The sequence below is a fragment of the Neofelis nebulosa genome, chromosome 13, assembly GCF_028018385.1.
Source record: "Neofelis nebulosa isolate mNeoNeb1 chromosome 13, mNeoNeb1.pri, whole genome shotgun sequence".
NCBI lineage: Eukaryota > Metazoa > Chordata > Mammalia > Carnivora > Felidae > Neofelis > Neofelis nebulosa.
Window position 1 is genome coordinate 79,250,814 of NC_080794.1, and position 13,245 is coordinate 79,264,058.

General features: G+C 41.0%; 1 protein-coding gene across 5 annotated transcripts in view; it reads right to left on the reverse strand.

Moving 5' to 3' along the window:
* Positions 1-4,632, reverse strand: part of RAB11FIP2 (RAB11 family interacting protein 2) — a 40,348-nt gene extending 35,716 nt beyond the window's left edge. For 3 of the 5 annotated variants that reach the window (XR_009252672.1, XM_058697907.1, XM_058697906.1), the window contains exon 1: positions 3,891-4,632. Coding sequence is in view for 4 of the 5 variants with exons in the window: in XM_058697907.1 (XP_058553890.1) it covers positions 3,891-4,243 (353 nt within the window). In the remaining variant the exon portion in view is untranslated. The remainder of the gene's footprint in view (positions 1-3,890) is intronic. The other 2 variants (XM_058697905.1, XM_058697908.1) reach the window with 2 other exon arrangements.
* Positions 4,633-13,245: the final 8,613 nt, after the last annotated feature.

The window sequence follows — 13,245 nt, forward strand, 5'->3', positions numbered from 1 at the left end:
ATACCCGGTTATTAATTCCCAGTTTGGGATAATAAAGCCATTTTAAATAGGGGAGAAATGCTTCCGATGGAGGGAAATATTCTGTACCATCTTGGGATATACACAAAATAAGCGAAACACACTTTGCAAGAAACATACCAGAAACAAAACAAAACACCTAAGCATGTAGGACTTTCATGTATATAACAAATCAAAGCAAATCTGAGAAAAAAAATAAACCAGTAAACCAATAACCCAATAAATGGAAGAGGGTAAAAGTAATCGGAACTCACTGAATGTCAGAGATAAGGCCAAACCCATCATCTAATTTAACATCCACTTTTCACAGATGAGGAAATTGAGGCACAAACGGTAAGTAACGTCCCAATGCCAGATTAAAGTTCAATAAGGAAAACATCCAAGTGGATGAACAACATGTGCATGAAAACAGTTGCTCTTTCCTATGTGATGAACCACATATGTTAGTAACATTAAAGGCAGGGCTGGTCACATGTTATAGAACACTCTATTTAATCAAGAGACAGTGACAGCCAAAGAGGAAGGCAGCACAGGTTTTCTACTGCTAAAGGGTAAGCTACTTGAAGAGTTTGCCTTGCACTCAATAAATGTTTACTGAATGCTTTTTCTAAAACTCTATTTTTAACACAACCAAGCTATAATTCCGCGTGTGTGTTGCATTGTTTTATTTTATGGTAGGGAACACTAAAGACTTAGGTAAGCTTTGAAGGATCAAGCAAGTCGGTATCTGAATACAAACTGTAAATACAATGTATTTTCCATCCTCCCCCCACCCCGCCCCAAGGAGAAAACTGCAAAGCACTTTTAACGAATATATAAACTTAAAATTTAGGCATGACAAATAACTTCAGCTGCTTTGTTTTGAAAGTGATATAATGGGGAAGTCTTAATGAGACCTTCAAGAATCATTCCAGAGATACTACTTATTTTCCCAGGCTTCAGAAAGATAAAATGAAGACACATCATTTGGGGCTTAGTGGATTAATGCTGATTTTTTTCACCTCTGGAGTACCGGGTTTCAACTGCGTCTGGCCTCTGTTCAATTTTTAGCGGGCACAGGCCCATGTTCAAAAGCCACCACACATGTGGGAACTATTCCCAAGCAATCGGTGCTGTGTGGTCAGAAACGGGACAAGATTGGCAGGAAGGGTGCCAGAGGCCAGGACACAGGTGCACTGCAGACTCACACAAAAGTCCTAAAATCTGCATGTGTTTGAGTCATACCTAACTCGAGGGACTCTGATTGTTATTACTTTTCATGAGCATTTAAAAAAAAAAAAAAAAAATCAACATCACCCAGTTCTGCTGTAAAAAAAAAAAAAAAAAAAAAAAAAAATCAATAGATATTACATAACAGCATGAACGATTTTACCATTCTATTATTAAACATTGTATTATTTCCTTAAATCTTGTGCCAGAACCAACCCAGACACTCATAAAAGTGGGAGATACAGAAGTTCTCTTTCCGTGCCCCACTCAAAGTGTTCTGGCTCAGGCCCTTTCCCTCTCCTTACAGGAGAAGAGAAGAAAAGAAAAGAAAAAAAAAAAAAAAGGCATTTAATTTCAAATCATAAAAATAAGTAAAATAAGAGTTTTAGCCTTCATACTTCTCTCCCTATCATGACACAATTGGAAGGCAAGCTGTAAATACTTAGTCTTCAGCGTCAAGAGTAAAAAGTGTCACACCCAGCAGCTTCATGGGACTTCTAAATCAGCTGGTGGCCTTCATCACTCATACCGGTTTTCTAAAAAGCACTTGGGGATAGGCCGACAAGGCTCAGCACTGTGCAGAATATTAAATATCTTTCTTGCAATACACCGGTGGCTCAAGTTCATCGCTCACTGTGCCACGTGCACAGCTGTGCTGCAAAAGGAAGCTATTAAATATATTAAAAACCCAGAAATATTACCAATAAAGATATCTCATCAAATACGTGGTCCTCATTTATCCACAAAGAAAACGGGATTTAATAACATATGAAAATCGCTTCACATGCAATAAACATCACAAGCCCTGTTGATAACATTTAAAAGCGTTTTCCCCCTAAAAGTTCTTATCAGTTTTATGTAGTGGCAATAGAGAATTCCCGTAGGGAGACTATGATAAGAGAGTGTTGCTTATGATCAAATTTATTGTCATTCGGATGCTGACAAAGATACAGAGTACAACAAGAAGGAACTTTAAAAGCTTAGTTCATCCTCTGAGTTTCCGAATTCACAGTTGGGCCTACTTTCGCTCAGAAAACTTATATTGGAGAGAAGGCCTGAAATACATCATTCGATAACCTAAAAAGTGCCGAAAGTGCAGCATAGTATTTCAAGTTATAATATACTTAAAAGTTTACATTCAAAGCACTTTAAATATTATAGAGTGAGTGTCATCCAAAGTTGGTGATTTGAAACAAATTATTTGCTAATTATCCACTTTTTTTCAGTTTAAATTTGATGAAGAACTCCTCAGGGGAAACTGAATACCACTTTGTAGGTATCAAACAGTTATATCAACATCACTGATATATATTCAACTTTACAGTTTTTAAGCCCTTTCTCTTTTTCTTAAAATACTGTTATCTCTCGGTGAGCTTAAATGTTTACCATTTTCCCTCATGCACTCCCAGTACTTATCCCTCTACCCTTTTACCCTGCGTATATTAAATCTTACATACAGTTCCGATTTAAAAGACATTTTTTAATAAAAATAAAAATTGTAACCAGGAGAAGCCTGCAGGAAGATATGTACAGAAAATAGTAAGACACGGTTGTTCTAAAAATATAAGAAATTAACATGAACCTCAAGAAAGTTATGCTTATAAAAAGTTTTTAAAAGGGCAAATAAATTTCAGTTATGACTGAAACACCAAAGCTGCTTCGGAAACTTGAAGTCCTGTTATAAAGTCAACCTATATTTTTCTCTCATTAATTCCATTAATCTTAAGGGTCTCTCAGACCAGAATAATTATAGGCTTAAGAAAGGGTGAGTACACCTATCTCTGGAAATTTACTATTTCTCGACTTGAGACATAACATCCAGTGTTAAATTATATTATCCTTTTTTTTAAATGAGAACGTATCTACTCTAAGCTTGAAAGTCACAGGTAAAAGGTCATGTTTGTATTGAAAAGGTCATCAAATCACTTCATCAGAACTGAACCCTTGTCTCCAATCTGAGAACATTCCACGTAGTCTAAACATGCCGACTTTACAGAACTAATTCCGAAGTAATACACTCCCTCCAATACGTTGTAAATTCAAAGAAAAATGTTAGTGTCTATTGAAGGTTGAGAATATTTGTACATAGTTTTCATTTTTTTTTTCTTGTAACGGCTTTAGACTCCATCAAGCTGTACTGACCCTGAAACATGGTTGAGCTAAAATAAAGGCCAAGTTTATAAAGCTGCAATGAAACACTGAGCTCTAAATTTGGTAATTTATCTTCTGACAGAGTTCAATATGTGATCTGATATTGGAAGACTTAATTTTCTGATGTTCCAATTCTTGGAAAATTGTAATGTTTAATGATTATAACAATTTACACATACATGAAGTTTTAGTTGGTCAACACTGGGATCCAGTCCTCCTAGGAGTAGTGAAACAATGTCAATTTACTTACAATTCAATGCAAAATATTCAATTATTTAAGATGTTTCCCTTAAACTCAAAATGAGAGTAATGGATCCTTAACGACTCCATTTAAAAAATATTTCTTCACAAGGGCTACTTCGACTTCAGATGTGTGCAAATGTGGTGCCCAAAACTACGTCATATTTAGTCCAAAAACCAAAGCCCCAGTTACACAAATAATTTCCAAGAACAGAAAATCCATAAATAAGATATCATCTCCCCCCAAATTCAAAATAAATTATATAACTTACTCTGTTTTCCTTCTTTGTTTGTCCTCAAAGATGTCATTGAGATTGATTGCCACCTGCCCTAAAAATTTATCCAGACCCACCAGGGACCTGTGCATAACTATGAGGAAAAGAATGTATTTCTCTGGATTCCCCTGCATTAGCAACCCAGGTAGCTCAAAAGAGGCCTCTTCCTTCCAGACTGGCTCAAGGGTTTTCTCGGCTACAGAGGTGGAGTACTTTTCCTTGCCCAGCTGAATTATAGTGTATGTGTCATTGGTGCCACTTTTGCCTTTGGGCTTCAGATCTTTGGCTTGGAGCACTGTGACCTGCACGTGGGTAGGAAACCACTTTTGGGCTTGCTCGGACAGCATCATTCTGTCCTTTTTCTCTGCACCGGGTTCTCAAGCGCAGGCAGTGCCCCTCCCGGAGGGAGAGCCTAATTCCTTAATCGCTGCATCCTAAGGGCACTTAACGGCGACGGGCAGACTCACAGCTGCCCAACTTCGCCAGGGCTCACTGTCAAGCGCCTTGCTGGGGCAGCCCCGGGGCACGGCTGCTCTGGGGGTGCCCTCGCCGCCGCAGAAGCGCAGGGGCCCACCATCCCCAGGCCGCGCCGCCCAGGCCTCCGCGAGGACCCCGCACCTTCACGCGCCGCCGGCCGCGGGGACGGGCCCTGGGCGGCGGCGGAGGCGGGGGCGGGCGGCTCCCGGGCCTGCGGGCAGGTGAGGCCTGGCCGCCGGGGCCCCGCGGAGGGCTGCGGGGGTGGGAGGGCGCCCCCGGCCCGGCCGACTAGAGCTCGCCCGCCCCAACTCGCAGCCCCCGGCCCCCCCACCCCCACCCCACCTGCCTGCTCGCGGCCGGGCCGCCCCCGCCTCCTCCGCACCCCCCGCCCGCCCGCGCAGGCCGGCGGGCCCGGCCCGACTCCTCCTTCCGACCCCGGTAATACGAACCGCCGGCGGCTCGCGCGGCCTGGCTCCCTCTCGCAAACCTCTCCCTCTCCCTCTCCCTCCTCCTCCTCCTCCTCCTCCCTCCTCCTCCCCCTCGCCTCGGCTCCTCCTCTCGGGCGGGGGCGGGGGCGGGCCGCCTGGCCGTGGAGCGGGACGGGGGACGGGGCACGCGGCCGCCCCGGCGCCGGCGGGCCGAGGGCTGCAGGGCGGCGGGCACGGGGCTCGGCCTCGCCGGGCCGGCTGCTGCTAACACCCCGCGGGCGGCGACGGCGGCGGTGGCGGCGGCGGCGGCGGCGGCGGCACTTCCGGGTTGGCCTTCTCCATGTTGATCTCGGGAACGCGACGGGGCGGGGCCGGGCGGGGCCGCGGGGTCAAGGGTCAGCGCCTCCCTGGTTGCCGTGGCGACCGGGGGCGCGCGGCGCGAGCTCCTCTCCCAGTGCTGAGTGCTCCTCCTGGGTTTCGCGCCCGCTGCTGCGGCCTGGCGCGGCGCTGGGCTCTGGGGACGCGGGCACCTGCACGGGGCGGCTGGGGAAGCCAGGGAACGTTCCTGAAAGGTGGCAACCAAGGCCCGGGCAAGCCCGATCTAGGAAGAGACCCAGTTTTAATCTTTGGGAACCGTCTTGGGGGTAGCCTGATGCCTGGCGCTCGGCACCGAGCCGACCTTAGATAAATGGTGGTGGGATGCATGGGCCCTCTTCCTTGACCGAAAACACACTTTTCCCCAACCCCTTATCCACTCTTCTCAAATTCACTGGAAACACATCCCCCACCCTCCACCTCAGTGGAAGAAGAGAGGGCAGCCGATAAAAGATTCCAAAACCGGCACAGGAATTTAATAAAGATCGTGAGAGACACTGGGCTGCAGTCAAAAGACCTGGTTTTACACCCATGTCTGCTACCATCAGCCTGTGTGACCTTGGACAAGTCATTTCCCCGCCCCGAGCCCCAGTTTCTTCAAGGGTGAGAAGACCGTGTCTAAGACCGCTGGCCACTGTATGGGTTCAACGTCAAAAGGACACCTCGTGGGCACAGTCTGCTAGACTATCCTACTTCGGAAGCCAAACCCAGAGAGGATTCTCCTTCACCAAGGGCTACAGACTATGGCCTTACCTGCGCCTTAGGGCAAAACCGAATGGACACCAGTGCTGCTGGAATGGAAGGGGTTTTTTTAAGAGAAGAAAATGGGGATCTGTTAATGCTGAGCTTTTTCTGGACTAGCCTGATCTGGTGGGGAAAGTATGGATGATGGCTGACGAGCCGGGAGCCTTCCTTGACGCTCTGCCTTTGCCAGAAATTCAGTATAGTGTTCGTGATGGGCACTTAGCCTCCTGAGGCAAGGAACTGAGATTCTGGGAGCCTCCGACTCGTTGTCCGTAACTTGTAGATAAAGTGGCTGTTGGATTGTAGATAGGTTTTGATTTGATTTGATTGTGAATAAAATAGTTTGGAAGAGTATTCTGAGATAATGTACGTTTCTTAGCATAGTGTGGCACCGAGTCTCCTTTGCCCCTCAATTTCTCAATGACAAGAGACCTGCATATACTACCTGTATTGTATTTCTTTCTGTTCATGTTTTACCTTCCCAAGGAAATTCTAAATTCTTTGAACTGCCTTGTGTATCATGGATCGTCCCTCCACAGTGGCTGACATTCAGTATGTACTTGACCTGTTGAATGACTTACTGCCTTTTCTCCCTTTATAGGACTAATTTTGAGACCCAAACAATATGATAGATGTGCATATACTTTTCTGACTTAAAATGGCTGTAAAATGGGGCGCCTGGTTGGCTCAGTCGGTTAAGCTTCTGACTCTTGATTTTGGCTCAGGTCATGATCTCGTGGTTTGTGACATCAAGCCCCCAGCACGGACAGCAAGGAGCCTGCTTGCGATTCTCTCTCCCCCTCTCACTGCCCCTCCCCTGCTCACTCACACATGCTGGCTCTCTCTCTCTCAAAGTGAATACACGTAAAAATAAAATAAAATAAAATGGCTGTAAAAGTAAGGTATTGTGTTTATTATTTTTAGGCAAGGTTTACAACTTTTCCATTTGAGGACATGATATTGTCCATATTCCTCAGTGCCCCATATTTACAGGATACTAGCTGCAGCACTTAAAACTAACAAGCAAGGTCTTTTCATTAAACGTTTTTTGAATGGAGGCGTGTGAAGGCCTAATATATTTGTATCACCAGAGCAGCCAACGAAAAACTTTAGTTAGGGAGGGGATGACCTTATACATTATTTTAATCTTGAAGAAAGAAGATATTGTCCTAATTCTAAAGGATGACACCACAAATCTCAAAGACTACCCCAGATTCTAGCACATTCTTTCAGACACCCACTGGCACTTGCTAGTGTCTATAGATTTCCTCTCATCTATTGGAAACTCCCAGTTTTTTAGTTCTGCTTACACACAGTGACTGGTGTGAGTTCTGCATGAAGTAGGCACTGGATAGATTTGCCACCAAAATCTTCAGGGGAATAAACTATAGATGAATCTTGAATAATCCTGAGCTGGACACCATCTAGAAAGAAAAGACCTGGTTTTAGGTCATTCTAAAGAAAGCATGCTATAAAAGTGGGATTTCTTTTTCTTGATTTCTTTTTCTTTTCTTTTTTTTAAAGAATTTTCCATCTCTGAGACACAGTGTATGAAAAGGCCATGTGTGGAAAATAAAACAAAATCACCATCATACTGTGAATATAGCAGCTGGATCCCAGAGTAGGCCATTGTCAACGTTAAAGAAAAATATTCTTAATGATTTTTAAAGAGTGCACTGAATAGTCAGTGGTGGAATTTCAACCAGGATCTCCAGGGAGAAATCATTTGACACCTGAAACTCACGGAAACAAAATAAACATCGTGAAAACAAATGTAAGCTCGGATTTTGTCTAAGTTGCATTTTTAGAAGGCTTCATGCCTCTATTAAAGTCTGTAATTAAATAAACAATAGGCAATTAATTGTAATAGTGGATGTGTGTTTCTAAAGAGCTTAAATTGTTTGGTAAGCTTTATTAATGATTATCAACTTGTTTACAAGTATCAATTCACTCATCTCTGAAATACAGCCATCTCCAGGGTAGGAGTTAGCAGCCATAGTTCACAACGACACAACCACAGACTCCAACACAATTCAAGGAATACTCTAAAGGCAAGAGCAAAACAACTGGAATTACTAACGTCTCTTCCTGTGGCACCGAAATTTCTTTTGAGTTTTCCCCAAACCTAGCTAGGGCCAAAATTGTTTAGATTTACTATCTGGCAAGATCAGAAGTTACGACCTAATGATCGTAAGCCAGAATAAGAAAGTAGCATATTTTTGCCCCAGGGAAGCAAATAAACAACAGCAACAAAAATGAGCTAAAAAGAAGCCAGAATTACATTGTAAAAGTGAAGTGATTGCCTGTAGAAATTTCTCAATTGTTTACTAAGAGAGTAAAAACTTGTCCGTTGGATCGAATATGTGGTTGGCTCACAGTGAAAAATAACGGCAATTATATAAGATCCGGGATCAAAGTGGTTCTGCAAAATGTTTATTGTCTGACAGTTTTAAAAATCTCTTACTAATTTTAAGATACACATGGAAGGTAATTTAAGAAGGGAAGAAGGAGCAGTGCCTAGGTGGCTCAGTCGTTGAGCGTCGGAGTTTTGCTCAGGTCACGATTGCATAGTTCATGGGTTAGAGCCCTGCATCAGGCTCTGTGCCGACAGCTCGGAGCCTGGAGCCTGCTTCAGATTCTGTGTCTCCCCCTCTCTGCCCCTCCCCCACTTGTGCTCGCGCGCGCGCGCGCGCGCGCGCGCTCTCTCTCTCTCTCAAAAATAAATAAAAATATTAATTTTTTTAAAAAAGGAAGAAGGATTATATACATAAAGACAACATACCAGAGTTGAACAGAGTCACTTGTTTTTATTATCCTATGACTAATGATATGTGCAGAAATATTTAGTATTGGGAAACCAAACACCAGGGCTTGGGAAAATAACACAGCTTAAAGGAGTAAAATGCTGAAATTTCTCATTTTAAACTGTTACAAAGCCAGTTGCAATGATTAGGAAAAATTTGACCAGAAAGTAAAGTCAGTATTTATTCTCCAATAGTGGAAGATTCCAGTTTAAAATATTTACTAAGTGCTGCACCTTTAAGTAACGCCCCATAGGGAGACTTGTTCCAAGCACTGTGAAAGACTCTTCCCTTTGGGCAGCAGCATCTCTAAACTTGCAACTTGCAAATCTATTGTAGGACAATTACAATGCTCTTAGTGTTTAAATAACCCACTAGGTCATTCCCATATACATAATGTAACAGATGTTAATTATTTTTCAGTTGGAGGTTCAGAGACATAAAGGCAGCAAGAAGCTTTTCCAAAGTATCATTACAATCTTCAGACTTCGGATACACACACACACACACACACACACACACACGCACACTTCAAATATATAGATAACTTGTACATATATACATATGGCAAAATTCCAGAATCACGTTGAAGATATATACATAGATTAATTTTCACATAATCAGTCAAAAAATAAAAGAGTATTTGGCAAGTTGATTTACAATTATAATCACAATAAACTACTATTGGGAGGTGTTGATGATTGTTTTCATCGCTGGATTGGTGGATTTGTCTTCTGGGATTGGGCAGTATATGGATTCAGCATATAGTGCATGAGAAGCAGTGGGGTGTATAACAAAGAGCTCTAGTCAGCAACTTGGGTCTTAATCCCCAGTCTGCCTATTACTAGCTACATATCTTTAGGGAAGTAATTTTCCTTCCTTGGACCTCTGTTTCTTCATCTGTAAAATAAGAGTCTATAATAGGAATCACTAAAGCATTCTATAATATTTAATAATTCTAAGTAGTACGTCCACAACACAAAGAAGCAAATTGCATTTTAATTTTCTAATTGAATTCAGTCAACACACTAAAGCAGATTCCCTTTCTATGTAACTTATTCATAAAGGATCCTCTAATTCAAGAGAAAAAAAAATCTTCAAAATGTCTGGAGAGTCTCTCTCCCAAATGAAAATGATCATCACAGAAAGGAAGTAAATACAACTTTTATTAACAGACTCTACATGAGGAAATTGACACTAACAGCCCAGGATTTGGAAGAAATTACATATAAGTGGTTTTGGAAAGACTTAAACTTTTCACTTGTAGTAATAAACATAAGTTCTATTGATATTCTTTGCAACTTTTTCAAGCTACAAAGACATGCAGACCGAGGAGGACAAGAATTTATGGACCAGAATAGATATTTACACGTCAGAAAGTTTCGTGTGGATGTCTTTTAATTTCCTCCTCATGCTATCATACTATTAATGTGTGATTTTTGTTCCCTCAACAAAATTTACCCATGTTGGGGCACCTGGGTGGCTCAGTCAGTTGGGCGTCCGACTTCAGCTCAGGTCATGCTCTCACACTCCGTGAGTTCGAGCCCCGCTTCGGGCTCTGTGCTGACAGCTCAGAGCCTGGAGCCTGCTTCGGATTCTGTGTCTCCCTCTCTCACTCTCTCTTCCTCTGCTCTTGCTCTCTCTCTGTCTCAAAAATAAATAAACATTAAAAAATTTTTAAAAAATTTACCCATGTTAATGCCCGGAGTGTGAATTCATGTACTTTAACTGTTATATGGTGTTGGGCAAGATGAGTAAGTCTCATTTGCTCTTTTCTTTCTGAACAATGTTTCAATTGTTTCCAATTTTTTACTATCATAAACAATGCTGCAGAGATATCCCTGTAGGTCTCCTGTATACATGTGCAGGGAACTTTTTTTCATAATTGTGCCTCTTTCTGACAGCTGACATTGAAATTATTACGAGTTTGTGAATAGTAGTGTGGAAAATCTAGGGGTCTGAGCATCAGATCTGTGTTCTCATCCTGGATCTACAACTAAGGAGTTGTAATCCTGACAAGTCATAATCTTTCTGTGCCACTGAGCTTCTTTCCATCATCAGAGTTCTCAAAGCCCTTAATAAGTATATTACTATACATATATATATATATATATATATACATATATATATATACATATATATATATAACATACACATATGTTATATATTTTATATTATGTATAATATATGTTATATATATTTATATTATATGTTATGTATTATAACTGTTATATACATTTATATTATATAATGTATATTATTGTATATATAAATATATACTATATATAATATTATGTATTGTATATTATATGTTACATAATAAATTTAACATATAATATATATTATGAATGATACATATATATCATGTGTGCTATGCTATATAATATCTATTAACTCATTAATTTATATATACTATTTACTTTCTCATTATACTATATATGCTATTAATATATATAATACATACTATGTGCAATTTATAACATATTCTTTTAAGTTATATCATGTAGCATATATATATATATAGCATACTAATTTGTATATGATTTATTTCTCTATATATATTTACATACAAAATAAAATAAATTTACATATATATAAAATTACTGAAGAGCAAAGATTACGGTTCTGGGAAGAAGTTTTGTGAAACTTAGATATTTATCTTCAAGTTTCAATTGTGTCATCATGAGCCTTTCTGAAATCTCCTAGAACATTGCAACTTATATGGATTTATGTACAGGTTAACACACACTGGATAACTCTGAATATTATTGGAAGTAAGATTTATCATAGTTACGTAAACTTAGTATCTTTGTACTTTGTCAACATGCTAACATTTTTTCATGTTCAGTTAAAATCCAAGATGGAGAATTTCTTAACAAATAATAAGGAATTAGAATTATAATATTTCTGGAACTGATATATACGTTCATTTGGAGGACATTAAACTGGTGGGCAGCTGGCAAAAACATTTAGTGGTTGTGTTTTTTTCCCATACAAAGGATCTAGTAGTCTCTCCCTGTATACTTATTTAATGTATGCTAACCAAAGCAAAGGGCTTTAAAAGTATTTGATGTGCATGTGTGTGTGTGTGTGCATGTGTGTGTGTGTAACAGAAAGGCTGACTAGGTGGAACAATTTGAGGGATGAATCCAACTCTCTTGTTCCAGGGTCAGATTTTATACCGTTTCTGCTAAGCAGTTTTCCACCATCCAGAACAATGTTTTAGTCCATCTGAATATCTCATAGGTTTGACTTGGAACTGGGTGCTTATCTTTTATCCAATCTGGATTAGGTCACCTTCAGAACATTTATAGGTTATAATATAGAGCAGGACTGTTACTGAGACTGTATCATAATCATTTTGTAGCTATTGGAATCATCACTGATGATGCAGAATTAAGCATAGAACTTAGCTTGAAATGTAGACCGAGAAGAAATACCTGCTTCCAGGAAGTTAAGTGGTATAACGAAAGGAACATCGAACTGAAGAAGTCATCTGGTTCAAACCACTAATGGCTTGTACGACCTTGAGCAACTTAAATTCTTCCTCAGTAAAATAGCAACTTGTAAATTTCTTCTACCTCCAAACTTGGATCTCAGATTAGCTAGAATGTCTTCCCAGTAGACTCACCCCAATGAGCCATTTTGTTTTACTGTAGTTGTTTATCAGGCTTACGCAGGAGGATAAGGTGTTTACACTGTGTAATCTGTGTCTATAACCGTGCTCTTGTAAACCGAGGTCTTAAAAAAAATGATGACATTTAAAAAAAAAATTACTCCCATCCAAGTATGAAGTGCATCATATGAGGGTGCAAACTGGCTTTATAACAAATGAAGTCTGGTGCATTAGACACACCAGGAATCAAGGGCCGGCAATGTTTTCAAAGACAAGATTTTCTCCAAAGTTCCCAGGATACAGACACTCCCTCAGCTTCCCTTGAGTGGCTGTCCCGGGATAGGTTTTGTCCCTTGACTACTCACTACCAGTGTGACTTTGGGCAAATCATGTAAACTCTCTAAATTTAGGTTTGCTTGTCTGCAACCCTAAATTGGCTGTTGGGAGGGTTAAATGAAGGGTTGGACACAGCTCGGGGAGGGCCTGGTGCATAGGAAGTACTCACAAGATGTTTGCTGCTGGGACGTTAGTGATCAACCCCACTTCTCTTTGCAACTGCTTTCCTCATTCTGAAGGTAAGACTGGACGGCACACTCGTCCTGGGCTGCTCTTCACCAAGTAACTAAGGATCTGGGGCTGTGGCAGGTGCCCTTCTAGCCCAGCAGGCAGGAGCCAGTGAATGGTGACCCTGAGTTACTCTTGTCTTAAGCCAAACCCAATATTATCAGACACTGTTCCCAAACAAAAATAGAAATGGAAGTTTCTATTCTCCCAGTAATGTTTCAAACCTTCATTTGGAATTTAAGGGTGACGTTTTAAACAATCATTTTAACATCTTCCTAAGAATTAATTTGATTTCCGAGTCGCAGAAAAATAGGGACTCGCTAAATAATATAAGCTTCCATCGCTAT